Source organism: Drosophila sechellia, chromosome 2L (genome assembly GCF_004382195.2).
Source record: "Drosophila sechellia strain sech25 chromosome 2L, ASM438219v1, whole genome shotgun sequence".
NCBI lineage: Eukaryota > Metazoa > Arthropoda > Insecta > Diptera > Drosophilidae > Drosophila > Drosophila sechellia.
The window spans coordinates 2159001-2177475 of record NC_045949.1 but is presented as its reverse complement, the minus strand read 5'-3'; the positions used below and the strand labels follow the sequence as shown (position 1 = coordinate 2177475).

The window sequence follows — 18475 nt, the reverse complement described above, 5'->3', positions numbered from 1 at the left end:
TACCTATATATAAATAAAGGCTTGGCTGTTCAAACTCCCCCTTTGTCCACCACCACTGTACCAACAGCTGATAACAATGTGGCCTGCAGTGCGCATGCCCTGCCAATTAGTCGTGCTCCACGTAAACGCTTAAACCTTGTTTTTTTCTACACTTAGCACTCAAAACGCAATCCCCGTGAAGCGGAGCTATAGCCTGGAATTTAAGCGCTGGATAGGAGTATATCTGAGCTATCTAATCGGCAGAAAACCCTCCAAGAGTGCCGCCCAAAGAGTTGATGCCGAGGAGCAGCAGTGGAGCTAGCGGGCAGCAGTTAAGAGCCGGACTTTCTGGCCAGGATGAGACTGCTCAAGGAACTGATGCGAGTGGCCACCCAACACAGAGCCTTCTACTGCTATGTGCTGCTCAGCGTCTGGATATTCCTTCTTATAGCGGGTAAGTGAAAAAGTAGAAATTATGGCAATCATTAGAAAACATTAAATATATATTCAAATATAAATATTAAATATTCTTAAATTGACCCAATTACTTAATGGTTGTCAACACTCGCATAAGACGAGAAGTGCTTTGTTATATTTCTAAGCCAATAGCTAATCCCTACCTTTGATAATCCTTGTTAGGAATGTATCGGTACATGGGCAATGTTGAGTCGACTCCAGGCGGTGGCTCAGTTTTCGGGCCCAGCTCGTCTGGCACCGCCAGTTCCTTGGGCGGCGATAGTTCGCCATCTTCCACTGCACAGCGATTCGCCAAGTACAGAGAACGCTGTGCTCCGTTGGCTCAGCTGCAGCGTTTGGATGATGGCGGCATCTTGGAGGGTTGGAAGCTTCAGGGCGTGCTCCTGGTCATCAGGCACGGGGATCGGGGACCCATATCCCATGTTCGCAGTGCTGGCGTCAACTGCGGCGTGAGTGGTGGCTCAGATAACCTGGTCAACAGGTGGGTTACCTCATTTCCTGTAATATTTATTCATTGCTACGTGGTATTCCTTTAGGTATCGCAGCTTTCTGTACAACTCGAGTAGCTCCGCTTCGGGATCGAATCACATGTACTGGAACAAGGTGGGGCCGTTCCACGGGTTTCCACTGCTGCCGGCCACAGAACGTGGTTGTCCACTGGGGCAGCTCACCTACAAGTGAGTGGATGCACTACGGGATTCAATGCCGCTATTAATCATACGCCTTACTTCCTATTCACTAGGGGAATCTCGCAGCTGCTACACGTGGGCGACATCATGCACCAGGTCTACGCTCATCCACTGGGTCTTATGCTCAAACCGAATCCGAACCGAGCCTCAGTGGAAACGACGCCTCACACGCTTCTGAATTCGGATGAGGTTGTGGTCTTCACCACTCGCTATCGTCGCACCTTCCAGTCCGCATTGGCCATGCTGTTCACCCTGCTTCCGGCGGACAAGTGGTTGGCTTTGAATGTCCGGGAATCGCACAGCATGGCTTTCTGCTTTGGCGAGTGCAGCTGTCCTCAGTCGGCACTGCTGCGGAAACGTCTGGAGGCCATGGGCGATAAGCAGCTTCTGAAACGTGGCGATGTCCTGGATGTGATGCAGTGGATCGGAGGCACCATACTGCAGCACACTCCGAATGGCATTAGTAATCCCTTCGAGGTGGTGGATGCCCTTTTGACAGTTCTTTGCCACGACGCCACCTTGCCGTGTCGCAGGAAAAAAGCACTTTCCACGCTAAAGCCCATTAGAAAGAACTCCAATCAGGAACTGGTGGATGTGATTAATATAGATCAGGATGAAACAGCTGCCAACTTGATGCAGGTAACTATTCAAGAACTCCTGCAATGTTGAAGGTTTCATGTTATCTTGTCCCCAGGAGGCGCAGACACAGGTGGAACCCGACTCCCCCGAGGTGGAAAATGGGAATCCCTCAGTGCAGGCGGATGAAGCTCAAGAGGGCTGCGTCGAGCCCAGCCACGTGGACACCCTGATGTCCTTTGCGGACGAGCTATCGCAACGCTCCGCTGGTCACTCGTACTACAAGCTGTCCGGATTGCTGCGATCCTATGGAATGATCCGTCACATAGTCAGCTACATGCTGAAGATGATCTCTGGCGACAGGACGAAGTTTGTCCTGTACTCTGGACACGACTGCACCATGCAGTATCTCACAGCTGCCCTGGGAATCATCACCAGCCAAGGCCAAACCATAGCCTATGCCTCCAGACTTGCATTTGAAGTTTACCGGAGCGAAGCGCACACCGATTACTACTTCCGCGTGGTGTACAATGGAAAGGATGTAACGCAGCAGATCGATTTCTGCGAGGGAGGCAAAAGCCTACGGGTCACCAGGGATTCCAGGGGCAACAAAGCCGATCTGTGTCCCATCGAGAACATCATTCGTTTCCTGCACGAGGATTACTTCAGTCCGCTGAACGCCACCAATTTTAAAGAAGCCTGTGGCGCTGTGAATCCCCCAAAAACTGGAGAGTTTTAGCAGCCCGCCAGCTGATGAGTAGGAGATCCCTTTTCAAACTGTGATAAGTAGTTAAGATGCCACACATGAAAGGAAGAGCACGATGTCCAGGCTAATCCCGAACTGGAAACGACCGCTTTTTAGCGATGTTATCTAATTAGTTGGAATTTAGTTAATGCATTCAACTTGTTGACCCACAAAAATCGAAAACGATACATATCAATGGAGCACTTGTTTGCCTATAAGAACCTCTCTCTAAAAATCTAGCGTTTGAAGGAAGTTACGGAAATGAAACTTGATGTCGTAAACATATCAGCTTTTTGAGGTTTATTATGAAAAATCTTAGGAAAACCCTTCCACAAGTTTTAGCATTTATAACATATTTTTAAGAACATATCAAAACAAAGAGTAGAAGAACTCTAGAAAGATGCGAAATTTTAGTTCTTGATTAAATACAGCAACAGAACAATTTTTTAATATACATATAAATAATTAGCAAATATAAAATTACAAAATTTCCACGAATTCGTTAAATCTAAATTGAGATCTACTATTATAATATCCATCTGGAAGCAACACAAAAAACGGAAACGCAAACATATCAAGCCTAAATAAATATTTTTCAGAGATAAATTGTAAATGTGAAAACTAAAAAGTTTTGAATTGAAATAAATGTTCTCGAATTTTAATATTATTGGCGCCTCTTCAATAAAATATGTTATTTATGGTGACAAGGGGTTAAGGTATTGAAAGGCTGGGAAACATATCCATACGTCATTAATTTCACAATGTTTTACGACAAGTTTTTATATATTTCCATGACCACGGACCAGCAAATATTCACATATATATATTTTCTTTTAAGTTTATTTTATGTGACTGCGGATTTTTTCATTGCCAGAATTTGGGCGTTTTGTATAATTTATGGCAATGACCATAATAGATTTATTTATGGAACCCCAACTAAGTGGTAAACTTAGATGTTCTATTGCTGTGACATTTTTGAACTAGTATTAAAAAAGCCGTGCGGTTAATCACATGAAAATTAGGCGCTCCATGGAAGCGGTAAATAATAACTCATTTTTTTAAACCATTATTAACAGGCCCATTGTCTGTGTGATAATTGAATTTGTTGACCAAATATTTGCCAGTGATATAATGATTTCATTCGGGGCTAGAGGTGTCTGGAACATTTTATTTGACTCGTAAAAGTGTTGTTATAAACACACCACTATAGTCGTCCTATAGTTTTTGCCCCAGATAACATATCTAAGACATTTTAAATTTCGGCAATCTCAGCTCCATTGGGCCCTCCACTTAATTTAGCTGGCATTTTCCCAGAAGAGACCAGCCAGCATGGACACCTACATATTCGGAACGGTCGACTACACGGTCTTCCTGGGCGTGACCATACTATCCATCGCCATAGGACTGTATTTCGGTTGGATAAAGTGAGCAGGATGCAGACTAATACTACAAACTAATTTTACCTGTTAAATGCACTATAGAAAGACCAAAAAGGCGGTGGAAACCAGCCCAACGGCTACGGATACCCGGGAGATATCCATGCCAAATTTCGGATCGAAAAAGATGAACGAGTATCTGATGGGTTCGGGCAATCTGAAGGTTTTCCCAGTCGCAATGAGCCTGATAGCGAGGTGAGAAAATCAGATACACTGCAAATAGCATTCCTTCTGTTTAGTTTCATTTCGGGCGTTGCAATACTGGGAACTCCATCCGAGATTTACTACAATGGCACCCAATATTCCCTGATTGTCGTAGCCATTGTCATCCAAGGAGTGGCTGTTTCCTACATCTACTTGCCCGTGTTTTCGGCTCTTCAAGTGCGGTCAGCTTATGAGGTAGGAATGCCAGCAAAGTGCTCCTATATTTTCTTAACGTGTTTGTATCTAGTACTTGGGAATGCGCTTTCATCCGCTTATACGGAACATAGTATCCATAATGTTTGTCATCGAAGTGGTAAGTTGCACTCATCTGCAAATTCCAGGCAGTATTTAATAGATTATACATTTTAGCTACTATATACGCCTTTTGTGGTCTTTGTGCCAGCACTCGCTTTGAATCAGGGTAAGAACTATTCGAGCGACTCTCGCATGATTGAACTTGAACTTTGTGTTATCAACAGCTTCCGGTCTAAATATTCACATGATAGAGATTCTGATGATTGTGGTGTGCGTTATATACACTCTATTGGTAAGATACTTCCTTAAGCTTTCAGCACTTTTAAACTTTTACCAACAGTGGTGCATACGGACATCTGGCAGGTGGCCATCATGTTTGCCTCTGTTGTGGTTGTGGCCATCCTGGCCACCTGCTACATCCCCGACGTGGATGACTTCTTCGAAGGCCTGCAGGCCGGCGGACGCCTCATATTTGGCAACATCAGTCCTTCGCCGTATGTGCGCAATACGGTTTGGAGTGTGGTGATCGGCGGCGCTTTCTACTGGACCTCGTCTACGGCGGTGCACCAGACCATGGTGCATCGCTACATGTCCTTGCCCAACTTGCAAATGGCCAGGACATCCATTGCCTATTTTGTCCTCGGATCGGTTATCTTTTACTCGGTTCTCAGCTTCTTGGGACTGCTCATCTTTAACATGTACAAGGATTGTGATCCATTGAGTGCTGGGCAAATCATGGTGGGTACTCTTACTGTAATTCGTTTGGACATGCATTTAAATAGTTTCGATCTGAGCAGAATAACGATCAGCTGGTTCCCCTCTTCGTGGTCCAGAGTGTCGGTCACATCTACGGAATCCCAGGGCTTTTCATTGCCGGTATTTTTGGTGCTGGCCTGAGTTCGCTCTCCGTCTTCCTAAACTCCACCTCCGTGGTCATACTGCAGGACATAGTCCGTGGCTGTTTTAAGATGCAGCCGGGCGAAACTGCATCCGCGATTATCGTTAAAGGCACCATCCTGATCATGGGCTTATTGGTATTCGGCGCGGTGCTTCTACTGGAGAAAGTGAGTGGCATCCTGAGCATCTGCATGTCCCTGGTGGCCATCGCAACTAGTTCCACCTTTGGCATATTTACCCTGGGAGTGCTGGTTCCCTGGGCGAACACAGTGGGCACTGCGGTGGGCGGAATCGCTGGCTTCCTCCTGACCGGATGGATAACTTTCGGGTCGCAAATAGCGGCGGCATCCGGACAACTGCATCACCATCGGCTTCCTGTGTCCCTCGCAAGTTGCCCCGGCAATGTGACTGCTCCCGAAAATGTTTGGGTGGACGAGGAGCAGGTGTTTCCACTATTCCGACTCTCATTCCATTGGATAAACCCAATTGGGGCACTTACGGTTGTCGTTGTGGGTTCTCTGGTCTCTCTGGTGACCAAGCCCACGGATATAAAGAGTCTCGACTCGGATTTGATATCTCCAGTGATCCACAGGTAAAACTTAAGTGTGAAGACACATTTATAACAAATATTAAGGCTTCTGTTCCATCTCTTAATTTTAGATTCCTTCCAAAAGAATGCTTTAAGCAACGCAATCTTGATAAAAGTGAGGCAACCGATATTTACACTATCACCTAAAACTAGCTTTTATGTTGTTAATAAAAGTAATAAACACACGTTTTCCATAACATTTACCGCTGGCATAATTTATGTGACACATTCGATTTCAAACATAAAACGCTCTATAATTCTATTTATAGATTTAAAAGAACGCTATACTATAAACTGAAATGTCATTCTTTTCTCAAGATCTTAATGAAAATTCTAGCATTTTACCATCCCCAGACTTCTTCTCGAGGGCATTAAAAATACATGGTTTGTTTTAATATTTCCACAAGATAAGTTCATTCTTCTTAAAGCTTCCGTTGTTGTGGCACTTTAGCACCAATATTTAAATAAAACACATAAAAATAGGCGATCCATGGAACCGGTTAGTAAAAACTCGTTTTTAAAAAATTACATTTTTTTTAGACCACATATTTTTGGCAGTGCTTTACGAATTTTAGAGGTGGTTAGACCTGGATCATTTTATTTGACTCACAAAAGTTGTTAGAAAAGAGTTTTCGTAAAAACACTTTAGTGTTCGGCGCAGGATAATTGAAATTTCGGCTAACTCAGCCTCCAATTAACTTAGCTGGCATTTTCCCAGAAGAGAACAGCCAACATGGACACCTACATATTCGGAACGGTCGACTACACGGTCTTCCTGTGCGTGACCATACTATCCATCGCCATAGGACTGTATTTCGGTTGGATAAAGTGAGCAGGATGCAGACTAATACTACAAACTAATTTTACCTGTTAAATGCACTATAGAAAGACCAAAAAGGCGGTGGAAACCAGCCCAACGGCTACGGATACCCGGGAGATATCCATGCCAAATTTCGGATCGAAAAAGATGAACGAGTATCTGATGGGTTCGGGCAATCTGAAGGTTTTCCCAGTCGCAATGAGCCTGATAGCGAGGTGAGAAAATCAGATACACTGCAAATAGCATTCCTTCTGTTTAGTTTCATTTCGGGCGTTGCAATACTGGGAACTCCATCCGAGATTTACTACTATGGCACCCAATATTCCCTGATTGTCGTAGCCATTGTCATCCAAGGAGTGGCTGTTTCCTACATCTACTTGCCCGTGTTTTCGGCTCTTCAAGTGCGGTCAGCTTATGAGGTAGGAATGCCAGCAAAGTGCTCCTATATTTTCTTAACGTGTTTGTATCTAGTACTTGGGAATGCGCTTTCATCCGCTTATACGGAACATAGTATCCATAATGTTTGTCATCGAAGTGGTAAGTTGCACTCATCTGCAAATTCCAGGCAGTATTTAATAGATTATACATTTTAGCTACTATATACGCCTTTTGTGGTCTTTGTGCCAGCACTCGCTTTCAATCAGGGTAAGAACTATTCGAGCGACTCTCGCATGATTGAACTTGAACTTTGTGTTATCAACAGCTTCCGGTCTAAATATTCACATGATAGAGATTCTGATGATTGTGGTGTGCGTTATATACACTCTATTGGTAAGATACTTCCTTAAGCTTTCAGCACTTTTAAACTTTTACCAACTTATCACGTGCAGGGCGGGCTCAAGGCAGTGGTGCATACGGACATCTGGCAGGTGGCCATCATGTTTGCCTCTGTTGTGGTTGTGGCCATCCTGGCCACCTGCTACATCCCCGACGTGGATGACTTCTTCGAAGGCCTGCAGGCCGGCGGACGCCTCATATTTGGCAACATCAGTCCTTCGCCGTATGTGCGCAATACGGTTTGGAGTGTGGTGATCGGCGGCGCTTTCTACTGGACCTCGTCTACGGCGGTGCACCAGACCATGGTGCATCGCTACATGTCCTTGCCCAACTTGCAAATGGCCAGGACATCCATTGCCTATTTTGTCCTCGGATCGGTTATCTTTTACTCGGTTCTCAGCTTCTTGGGACTGCTCATCTTTAACATGTACAAGGATTGTGATCCATTGAGTGCTGGGCAAATCATGGTGGGTACTCTTACTGTAATTCGTTTGGACATGCATTTAAATAGTTTCGATCTGAGCAGAATAACGATCAGCTGGTTCCCCTCTTCGTGGTCCAGAGTGTCGGTCACATCTACGGAATCCCAGGGCTTTTCATTGCCGGTATTTTTGGTGCTGGCCTGAGTTCGCTCTCCGTCTTCCTAAACTCCACCTCCGTGGTCATCCTGCAGGACATAGTCCGTGGCTGTTTTAAGATGCAGCCGGGCGAAACTGCATCCGCGATTATCGTTAAAGGCACCATCCTGATCATGGGCTTATTGGTATTCGGCGCGGTGCTTCTACTGGAGAAAGTGAGTGGCATCCTGAGCATCTGCATGTCCCTGGTGGCCATCGCAACTAGTTCCACCTTTGGCATATTTACCCTGGGAGTGCTGGTTCCCTGGGCGAACACAGTGGGCACTGCGGTGGGCGGAATCGCTGGCTTCCTCCTGACCGGATGGATAACTTTCGGGTCGCAAATAGCGGCGGCATCCGGACAACTGCATCACCATCGGCTTCCTGTGTCCCTCGCAAGTTGCCCCGGCAATGTGACTGCTCCCGAAAATGTTTGGGTGGACGAGGAGCAGGTGTTTCCACTATTCCGACTCTCATTCCATTGGATAAACCCAATTGGGGCACTTACGGTTGTCGTTGTGGGTTCTCTGGTCTCTCTGGTGACCAATCCCACGGACATCAAGAGTCTCGACTCGGATTTGATATCTCCAGTGATTCACAGGTAATTGCATGAGGATAAACACTATCAGTATGGTTTATAGAAATCCATATCCATTTCAGGTTTCTTCCTAAAGAATGCTTCAAACATGGAAATGCTGAGGAAAACTCTGTCCAGGATATCCCACTGTTAATTGAGAAAAAGGATTAAATGTTCAGCCAACTGACTAACATTTGGGGAATCATCCTTTAAATACCTTAAGAAGCAATAAACAAGTTGAATATTTAAAATTCTCACTTTGGATTTCCCCATGCTTTAAGATTGCATCTCTTTCGACAACTGAGAAGAGAGAACTGCACTTGCATTGCATTTATATTTGTTTGTCCCGCTCTCGCACACACAATCACAAAAGCGCATCACCGGAGGGGCAACAAAAGCAAGAGTGATAAAGCAAACGAGAGCAAAGACCGCGCCAAAGGCAAAAAAACAGCGCAAGCGAGGGGAGTGGTATGGAGTCATTGTAGTCCGTGTGGGAGAGCGGGCGAGGGGCAACCAGGGTGGGGAGAACCAGAGCGCAAGTATGCCGCACACACACACTCGCACAGCCAGCGAAGCAGTCAGAGTGGGGAGCGAGAGTGGGGGGGCATCGCGCAATGAGCGCGTGTACCGTACTCAGAACAGCGTAATGTAAAATCGTCGCTCTCCTCAAAACTGAGAGCCTGTTGGCATTCAGTACATTTTGTTACTTTTGTGCACGCAGCTCTCGGCCGAAGATGGAAAAGCAACAAAAAGTGAAGCAGGAGCGCGCATTTGCAAGAGGAATTTACGTGGCTCGCAGGAGAAGGTGGAGTTGTAATGTGGGGGCCTGGCCTGCTCCTTCGATGGGTTCTTTATTTTTGCTGCTCTCGTAAGGCCCCCTTACGAGATCCTGTAAAAAAAGCAGCGTACATATGTGTCGTAATGGACCCTAGGGGCAATCTTCGCTCGCATGGTGCATGGTTGTGTTACATTGGGAAAAGGAGCCCAGATTTCGCAGCCGAGCGATGCACTTGCCGGGTGAAAAAAATCACAGTCGGCGCGAGCGAGCGAGAGAGAGATACGAGTAAAAGGGGGCGGAGCAGGTGCGCCCACCGGCGTGCGATGAGATTTTTGCACGAATCTCCGATACATGTTGGTGCAACGCACACCACTGTACGTGCACCAATACGCGTGCAGCAGCGAATGCTTCTCCGCTTTTCTGCACGCCGCTGAGTGCGCCTTCGTCTTCTGGGCTGTTTTCGTGTTTTGGCGAGTGGGGGCACAGTTCGCAGCCTGCACTCAGTTTGTGGGCAGTTTCGATCCGCAGTTGATTCCGCTGCACTTGCACTTGCACCCACCACCTCCCGGCTGCTTTCCTGCCTTTTTTCGCCTGGTCCCCCTATTGTCGTCTCTGTTACGCTCAACTGCAGTTACACGTGCAGTGAGAGAGGCAGAGAGAGGGGCCTTGCACTCGCACAGTGGGACGGACATTATTAAACTAGTATACAAAACTATGCATGGTAAATTATGAAATATTTTTAGTAAATTAGTACATTTAATCTAGGTACTTAGTATAAAATAGCCTTAAATAAAACAAATTTTACCATTATGATTTTATAGTTGAATGTATTATATTAACAACAACTTTTTGTATTCACTTAGTCCCACTGTGCGCAGGTAATCGTCAAAATGCATTGCTCTTTTGCTCTTTCTTTCGTTTCACTTATCTCCGCCTCGCTTGCCCGCATTGAAAAAAGCAACAAAGTACACGCACACCAACTCAGAACTGGGGCAGTGACTGCAGTGCGAGACGGAGACGGCGATGGGTAGCCTCCCTCTATGCCTCTCTTCCTCGCTCCCTCACTCTCGCTCTGTGCATTTTTATTTCGTTACACAAGAATTCGTTTCGAGCAGAGGAGCCGCTTCTGCATCGGTGCTGCGCCTCTGTTACAAAATATTGACGAAGAAAAATCATACAACGTTTTTTTTCAAACTTTTTCTCTCAACCATTTTTCATTGGTGCTGCGCCAGCGAAATATGAGTTTAATCCCCAGTTTCGAAGCGAGGGGCTATTCTATTGCGGGGCAGAGTGTCGACTTCTATGTGCAGTGGAGTTTTCCGTTTTGGGGAAAAACTATGCACAGGATTTTTCCTAGGCGCCCGAATAGATGCAACCAGTTGGAGTTGCACACACACAGGTGGGTTGCCAGTTGCAGGCGCAAGTCGGGCGCTGCATTCGAGGGGGATCGTCTAACAGAAAAGCAAACAGCAAACACGAAAGAGTTTTCCCAAGCACTCGGATCTAGGCTCGTCGAACTAGGCTTCGTTTTTCTTGTTTTTGTACATTTCTGCTGCTCTTCGGCTGGCAGATGGCTGAACGTCGGGAGATGCACTCGCTGCACTCGTTGCACTCGATGCACTTTTCAAATGGGCGAGCGCAGGGGCACACAGTTTTCCATCCGCAGCCACATCCAGCAACAACAGCCAAAGGGGGCGGCGATAGGAGCCCTAGGCACCACCCCCTGCCCCACCGCCTCCGCCCCATCCCCACGATTCTTGAACTCGTGCTCTCACACCCATAGACCACAAACACAGAGAGCCGCTCTACATACACGAAGAAAAACTAAATTGATGACATTGGGGAAAAGAAATTCGAAACTATTCTTTTTTCACATTATATTATTATATTATATATCACAAACCCTTCACCCGAGAATCTAGTAAAGTGAAATAGCACTTGCCTTTTCTTTCGGTGTAAGTTCATATTTACTATTCTAATTTATTTTGTGAATAGATAAATATTAGACCAGAGCGTAGACTGCCTACTGTCGTAAAGAATGTGTACAAAGCTACAAAATAAAATGAATACATTTTCTGACTTGTAAATAAGATGCAATTGAATAAAGACTTTGATGCTAATACAATGCATTATGTTTTAAGCGTGTTTCAGAATATCACTCAATTGGATGGATTACCAAGGCTGTGTTTCTTTCTGTGCAGCCGGGGGGTGGGGGCAGGAGGGGCAGATAAGTGCAGCTACGTGCACATAGAAGAAATTGCACGCCGTACGAACACGATGACGTTGGCGTAATTGCAGCCGCAATGCAGCTGCGAAAGGGGCACAGTCGTGAGGAGGGAAGAGTAGAGAAGCATTGAGCTGACTTGGCAACAGTGAAGTTTCAGCCATAAAACATAGTTCCCAAACAAAACTGAGAATAAATACACTGAGCACACAGTTTGGTAATAGGTAATGTACAGGTAAACAATATTAGAATCAAGTGAAACAAACGCTTCGAACTCACCTACCATAAATTTAACTTTCACTACCTTATGGGTAGTAGTACCTCCTACAGCTACTACACGTTCCTGTACTCCATATCCATATACAAATCTTCCCACCTTTTAGTGCTCTTTCTCTTTCTGCTGAGTTCAGAAGAACGAGCGAAGAGCGCGAGCGGAAAGATTGGAATGAGAGGGTGCAATGCACTGACCGCGAGTACATTGGCCCCACTCACACACCGACAATAAAGACGGGGTTGAGTACGACCTTCCGCGGCCTATCGCTGTCTCGCTCGCAGCGTTGCGACGTTTTTTGCCGTTACGTGTTACGTCATCCGCTTGGAGAGCTCTGAACGCCTGTTCCATTAACATCGCATGACGCAAACTCCACCGAAAACGTACATTTTACAACCACACCGAGCACATGGAACCGCGAGTGGATCCCTCGGCGCAGCTCCGTGGGGCCTCCCCGCTTTCCGGGGGCAACTACTCGACAACGGCGGGCATAGAAAATCATTAGAAGTTACCCAGAGCTACCAAGTTGTCATAGAAATAGCAAAAGTCTGGCCGACAACTTGGTAACCCAGCTGGGGAACTGGCAGCCGGCAACTGGGAAACTTGGAAACTGGCGCAACTGGCAACTGGGAAACTGGAACCGAGCTCGAGGGGTCTCGTGCTGAGCCGGGGATTGGGTTTCAGGTTTGTGGATCCAGTGCGGGTTTAGGATTGGTTTCTTCTGGCTGGAGCAGCGAACCGCTGCTAACATCGATTGGGTGGCCGTGCGGCTGTAAGAATTAACATAACAAATCCCAACTCTTCCTGCCGAACACCCCGCATTTTCCATTTTCGCGTTATAATTTCAAATTTTTATAGCGCAGTTTCTTGGAGCCTGTTCGTTTATATTTTAAACACACAAACGTCGCGCTTCCCACAGAAACGGCCCAAAATGCCCGGCCACTTGGGTTTCCTAGCCGCTCTTCGGGTTCGGGGCACGCCTTCTAAAATTATAATTTATTATTATTATATCTCGTTTGCCTAATTACACCAGGAAAACAGAAGTGGCCCAGCCGTCCAGCACCGGCGGTGCAGAGCCGCCAAAGCTCGCGACGTGCATCCAAAACCGCAGCGGAGGCAACAGGCCACCATCCACATCCAGACCATGGCCAGAAAGGCAGATAAAGCGAGTAGTCCCAGACCCACTTCCATTACCACATCGATCGCTCACCGCGAGAAAAGACGTGTGCTTTTCCCAAGACTAGCTAAAATGCTCCAGTGATGAAGATATCATTAGGCGTATAGATTATGTTATAGATTCTATATCCCAGAGATATTATATACAAAGACTTCTTGTCTTATGGTGGATGAGCTCTATAGTCATAGCTCTTTTTTAGTTGTTTCTCGCAGTGCATTTCCACAACTATCATTCGCTGTTTTCCGATTTCTGCGCTTTCGTTTTTGCCTTGTTGGGGCAAAAAATCGAAAAAGATGGCTACTAGCAGGGCGGGCTAACAGAAATCATAGCAGAGCGGACCAGAGACGGCCGCCCAAATGGGGAGCACCTCCTCAAAAGATGGGGAAGATGCCACAACTCTCACTCGCCGAAGAACGGAACGGAAATGGTTGGTGGCGGGGTGCTGTTAGATAGAGACGGCGGTACAATTTAAGGGGCTCCACCACGGAACGTAGCACAAGTCGAGACCTTCTCAAGGTCCCGTCCTCCAATCGGGGGCCTCCACATTTTTAGTCGCAGCGCACACACGCCGACATGGGGAAGTCTTGACTATCGTAGCAGGCGATCAGAAATCGCCACACAGGCGGCAGGTGGCAGGTGGGGCGGTGGTTTGCCCACTTCTGTGGGTCGTGTGCGGGGAAATCCGATTGCCAGGCATTTCAATTGCGTACTCGTGTTTGTTTCGCCGTATCAGTCAAATGAGCTGCCGTCTCTTTCCGCCGCCATCTGCCCTCTCACTCACACCTTCCATTGTTTCGCCGGCGTGTTACGTCACGCAATACCGCCGTATCGTCGGCGGTTTCGCAAGGGGAACGCAGGGTCATCGACTACGAGTGCTCAAGTTTTGGGGATTCGTAAAGCTCAAAATGGGAATATATATATCGGTGCAGAAAATATTGTTAGAAAGTATATATATATAAAAATAGACGATTAACTACTGGATTTGGTTATATGTTAGTTATTCAAAACCCAAATGATGAAGGATCTGATGTTGAAAAAAGTCTTTTTCCTTGCAATCATTGTGCTACGACCCCTAATTATATCCCAATATTTCCAAACAAACCGCAATTTGCGATTCTTTCCCCCTCGAGTCAAACTCCCACAGTTCAAATCAATGTTCTCCAGCTTGCAGGCAAAGTTGACACAATCCACCTGGCCAACAGGTGCGACAGCACGACAATCGGTCTCCAAAAAGACGCCACCCCCAACTGGAAGCCCCATTTGGAGGTCTGGGTATTCCGCACGGCTTACTGAGGGGCGTAGCCAAAAGGATACTTTCATTTCGTGCCCGGCGAGAGAGTGCAAACAATTTTTAGTGAAATTTTCGAATAGGCGAACAGCAAGCTCCCTTTTTTTGCGAGGGGTTTTTGGTTCCGATTCCGATTCTGCCGACGACACTTGATGATGATGATACTGCTCGCTCGTACACACACCCGTATTTGGTTTGTTGTGTGTGTTTGTGGTGTGTTACGTTTTTTATACCGCCTCTTTTTTGTTTTTGTTCATGCGCACACGGAAAAGGTTCTAAATAATGACGGGAGCGCCAGCCAGAACAGCAGCAACAACAACAACCACAAACACAACGACCACTTAGAACGATAAAACAAACACAGAAACAAACAGGAGAAGCAACAACAACGCGAGCCAAGAGAACACACACACCACGCACACCACTGCTAAATCTGCCACAGAAAAGCAAAAACAAGGTGGGTGGTGTGCGAGGGACAGCTGGTAAGAGGGCGGTGGGTCGGCTGTCTCGCTCGCACTCGCACGACATTGACTTTGAAACACATTTGACAGCCGCAGGCAGAAGAAGAAGAACAACAACTCGTGATCGTGATTACGACTAAAAAAAGGAGAAGCAGCAACAACAAGATAAGCAAAATGCAGACAAAACTACATAAGAAGCAGCAATTTGTTTAGAAGTGATAATTTTGGCTATAAAAAAGTTACTTGCTATAGATCTAAATTCGAAATCTATTTAAAATTACAGGCACTTAAAGTACCATTTAACCATATTACAAAACATATGATATGCAAAATAAAATAAGCAAGATAGCTATTTTCCCGCTGACTGCGAGCCATCTCCGATTGCCCAATCATGTGCTCCCGCCAGGTAATTAGCATTTCTGTCTGCCTCTCTGTCGCACGCACAAGCAACATCACAACCCAATTCACCACGCCAGAGCGAGCGCAAAGGTAAACGAACTGTAACCCCCTTCCCCCTTTTCTGATGTACAAGGCACACATGTGCTCGCTCGTTTCCTTGTGTGCGTAGGCATATTTCAATGCCAAGGTGACGACCTCGCCGCAGTAGATCGCTCTCGCTCGCGCGCCGACTGCCCGACGGTCGTCTCTCTCGCTCTTACGGCGCATAGATCGACCTGCTGCACTTGCTGCTCTACTGTTACCGTTAAAACTTAAACTTAAAACAGTTCAAACATTTTTTACAACACAAAATTCGCCGCCAGAGGAGCGCGAACCTCGACGTATCCACCATTATCGCACTGAATGCCATTCAATCCACTCGCCAAACTCACTCGCACCTGCCACGCCCCGAAAAACCGGGGGGCGGAGGATACGAGTACGACTACGAGTACGAGTGAGTGAATAGTGTGAATGCCGTATATTCGTAGCGGTTTTGTGAATTTTGTGACGGGCCAGCAGGAGCTCGCGTTGGTTGCTGGCGGCCGTTGTGCGGGCACGAAAGGGACGAATATATTATGCCGCAATGTTTGCTCAGTGCTCGCGCTCCCACTGCTGCGTGCGCTGCGCGCCTGATAACTGTTTTAGTTAAAGAGCAATCCATTTTGTTTTGCCCCACGAAAAGGAGTAGCGCCAATGTTCTGTCCCCATCGCAATCGCACACGCCATATCGCCGTCTCAACTGGCACGCAGCAAAGTCGCGCGCCACTGGACGCGATAAAGTGTCGGAAAAGGGCAGCAGATGCAGCCGTGGAGATTCTTTGGGGCAGCAATATGTATTAAGTGGGCCATCGTGATTAGTTCCCCTTGCACCTGTTTAAGTGCCAATTTTAAAGCTTTGTTTCCTTTAGGTTAATAATTATTATTTTGCTACTTAAGCTTAAAGCGCATTGGTACAAAAGCTTAGGTACATCCACTCATCCATCTTCCTAAGGGCTCTGCAAAACCTTAGCTTATTTTTAAAGCTTGGAATAGGAAAAAGAATTGCTTGCCATTCTTTTCAACCATTCCTGCTTCCATTTTGCTCCAAGATAATTGTACACATATCTAATACCACTGCCAAAAGATGCTTGATATTCTTGGTAGCTGGGTGATTGCATGTTCTGTTTATTTATGCTGGATGAGAAGGAGAGATGCTCCCCGCAACCCCCCTTCGAAACATTTTGGCTTTCTGATAAAACTTTCAATCCGCAAAGCACGAAAAAAGCATTAACAGCGCTTTCTGCAAGTATGTGTGAGGTGCTTTTAATTAATAAACTTAAATCTATTTAAATAAAATAATCTCAAAAGTTAATAGAGGAAAGCGTCATACATATCTTTGCCGCACTTCAAACATTTCAATGCTTGGCATTTGAGCATACTAAACCCGCCTCTTATTTTGGCGGTTAATAAAGAATTTATACAACGATCAATTTGATCAAATCTATATTTCTGTTTGCTTAAACGACGTGAAAAAGCAAGAAGCATAGAAATTCAAGGTGGGATGCAATTTTTTAAAGGGTTGCGCATGACCATTTCGTAGTTGGAGATAAAATATGCTCCTTAAAGCAACTAATGTTTCTATAAATATGCAAGTACTAGTAGCAGAGCTCAATTTTTCACGGCATTAATACGAAGATAAAAGGATCAAAGAAAAAGGTAGTGTTGAATGACACAATACAATGATCATAGGGTTAGTGGAGATATCACCCACACTGAAAATGCAAGATCGAATGTGAAGTTAAGTTAGGACACAAACCGCCCTTCCTATCACTATCTGAAGGACTAATTTATTATGAATTAATGCAAGAGAGCCGTATTATAATTATCAATCATCACTGTTCACACCTATGTAACCTTTTGATATTAATCACATTCATTAAACAATCATGACATTACATTTTTAAGAGGGAGATCGGGAAAAGATAGTTTCAGCGCGCTGCTTATCATATAATTCATATATCATTATCCACTGTTCTCTTTTGCTATTTTTGAAGTTCATATCGAGATATGTATATCGTATCATAATATGTTCGAATTCTAACTCATGCTAACTACCTTAAGTTATGGAATGCTTGCGTTACTACTTCTACCCATTGATCTCTGCGATCCTTTTCGGTTCTACCATACAGAGGGTCTTTTTCAAGACCCGTTCATAACTTTGAAACGCTTTCCGCTACAGTTTTCCCACTTATTGTGCTTGTCGATTGCCCTAGAACTTTTGAGCACTCACTCGAGGGGCAAAACGAGACGGAACTCCTCTTTTCGAGCGATGCAGCAGCTTGCAGAGCAGCAAGTTTAGAACTTCAGCTTGCTAGAGCGAGAGCCCACGTGCCACTTAGCCCTACGAAGGTGAGTCAGAGGGAGAAAGGGCTAGTGGCGGACCCTAGGAACCAGGCTAGCTAACCTGAGGAGAACCCGAGAACGTTTCCAAAGTCTTGCCCTCGCCGCCCCCATATCATCATCCATCGGCTGGCTATTTTAATGAAAGCACTCGGAGGTGAACTTGGCAGATTTAACTTTTTTCAAGTTTCGTTTCTGAATACCGAAAAGCGGCCGCCTCGCAACTTTGGCAAGTTAATTTAGCATGGAAGCTACAGTTTTGAAAGTTCTTTTGCTGGGCGCTGAAAATCGGCGATGGCTTTAGCAGGGCGATATGATATGTATTTGTTTCGTTTTGAAACAGGTCGTATATGCTTGTCGGTGCCGCGGGGCGGGGGGAGTCAACCGATCCGAGCGTAAGCGTTTTATACACTTTTTTTTTGGTCGAGAGAGCTTAAACAGCTTTTCAGACGACGGCACATCATACTAAAGAATTTATTTATTGCCCGCTGTGCTGCACCGATTGTGTAAACACAAATGAAATGACACAGTGCACCCGCCAAAAGACACAAAAAACTTTCGAATCTCCGAATAAGCAATTAAATTGTAATTGCTTCTAATTAGCTCACAATACCTACCTTTGAAAAGCAAAACAACTTTAATAATTTTGTTAATTACTTATCTCCTCAATTTGCAAACGAGTTGTAAATATCACGCTTTTATCTTGATATCCTTTATATTTAAGTACCTAATTTAAAAAGTTGTAATTTTAATTGCAGCACAGATTCGCTGAAAAGCTTAACTTACACTCGAATCAAATAAAATAGTACTTTGAAAAAAAA

General features: G+C 45.6%; 3 protein-coding genes across 6 annotated transcripts; all 3 read left to right on the top strand.

The window, feature by feature from the left end:
• The first annotated feature begins 95 nt into the window (after window positions 1-95).
• Window positions 96-3133, top strand: LOC6613052 (2-phosphoxylose phosphatase 1). The gene is made up of 5 exons (XM_002037499.2): window positions 96-433; window positions 619-937; window positions 993-1133; window positions 1199-1784; window positions 1840-3133. The coding sequence occupies exons 1-5, from the start codon at window positions 337-339 to the stop codon at window positions 2458-2460; spliced, it is 1764 nt and encodes a 587-aa protein (XP_002037535.2). The 5' UTR covers window positions 96-336; the 3' UTR covers window positions 2461-3133.
• A 330-nt stretch (window positions 3134-3463) lies between these two features.
• LOC116800575 (sodium-coupled monocarboxylate transporter 1-like) lies at window positions 3464-6046 on the top strand. Of its 2 annotated transcripts, XM_032716324.1 has the most exons (10): window positions 3476-3504; window positions 3739-3890; window positions 3948-4097; window positions 4142-4301; window positions 4354-4419; window positions 4476-4527; window positions 4586-4653; window positions 4725-5099; window positions 5159-5850; window positions 5919-6046. In XM_032716324.1, the coding sequence occupies exons 2-10, from the start codon at window positions 3796-3798 to the stop codon at window positions 5992-5994; spliced, it is 1734 nt and encodes a 577-aa protein (XP_032572215.1). In that variant the 5' UTR covers window positions 3476-3504; window positions 3739-3795; the 3' UTR covers window positions 5995-6046. The 2 variants fall into 2 exon arrangements, with proteins under 2 accessions (XP_032572217.1, XP_032572215.1); XM_032716326.1 differs by lacking the exons at window positions 5159-5850; window positions 5919-6046 and having other exon boundaries at window positions 3464-3504; window positions 4702-4988.
• A 329-nt stretch (window positions 6047-6375) lies between these two features.
• Window positions 6376-8889, top strand: LOC6621835 (sodium-coupled monocarboxylate transporter 1). 3 transcript variants are annotated; one of them, XM_032716311.1, is made up of 9 exons: window positions 6400-6675; window positions 6733-6882; window positions 6927-7086; window positions 7139-7204; window positions 7261-7312; window positions 7371-7438; window positions 7537-7911; window positions 7971-8662; window positions 8722-8889. In XM_032716311.1, exons 1-9 carry the CDS (start codon window positions 6581-6583, stop codon window positions 8807-8809), a joined length of 1746 nt encoding a protein of 581 aa, XP_032572202.1. In that variant the 5' UTR covers window positions 6400-6580; the 3' UTR covers window positions 8810-8889. The 3 variants fall into 3 exon arrangements, with proteins under 3 accessions (XP_032572207.1, XP_032572202.1, XP_032572199.1); XM_032716308.1 differs by having other exon boundaries at window positions 6401-6675; window positions 7498-7911; XM_032716316.1 differs by lacking the exons at window positions 7971-8662; window positions 8722-8889 and having other exon boundaries at window positions 6376-6675; window positions 7514-7800.
• The last annotated feature ends 9586 nt before the right edge of the window (window positions 8890-18475 follow it).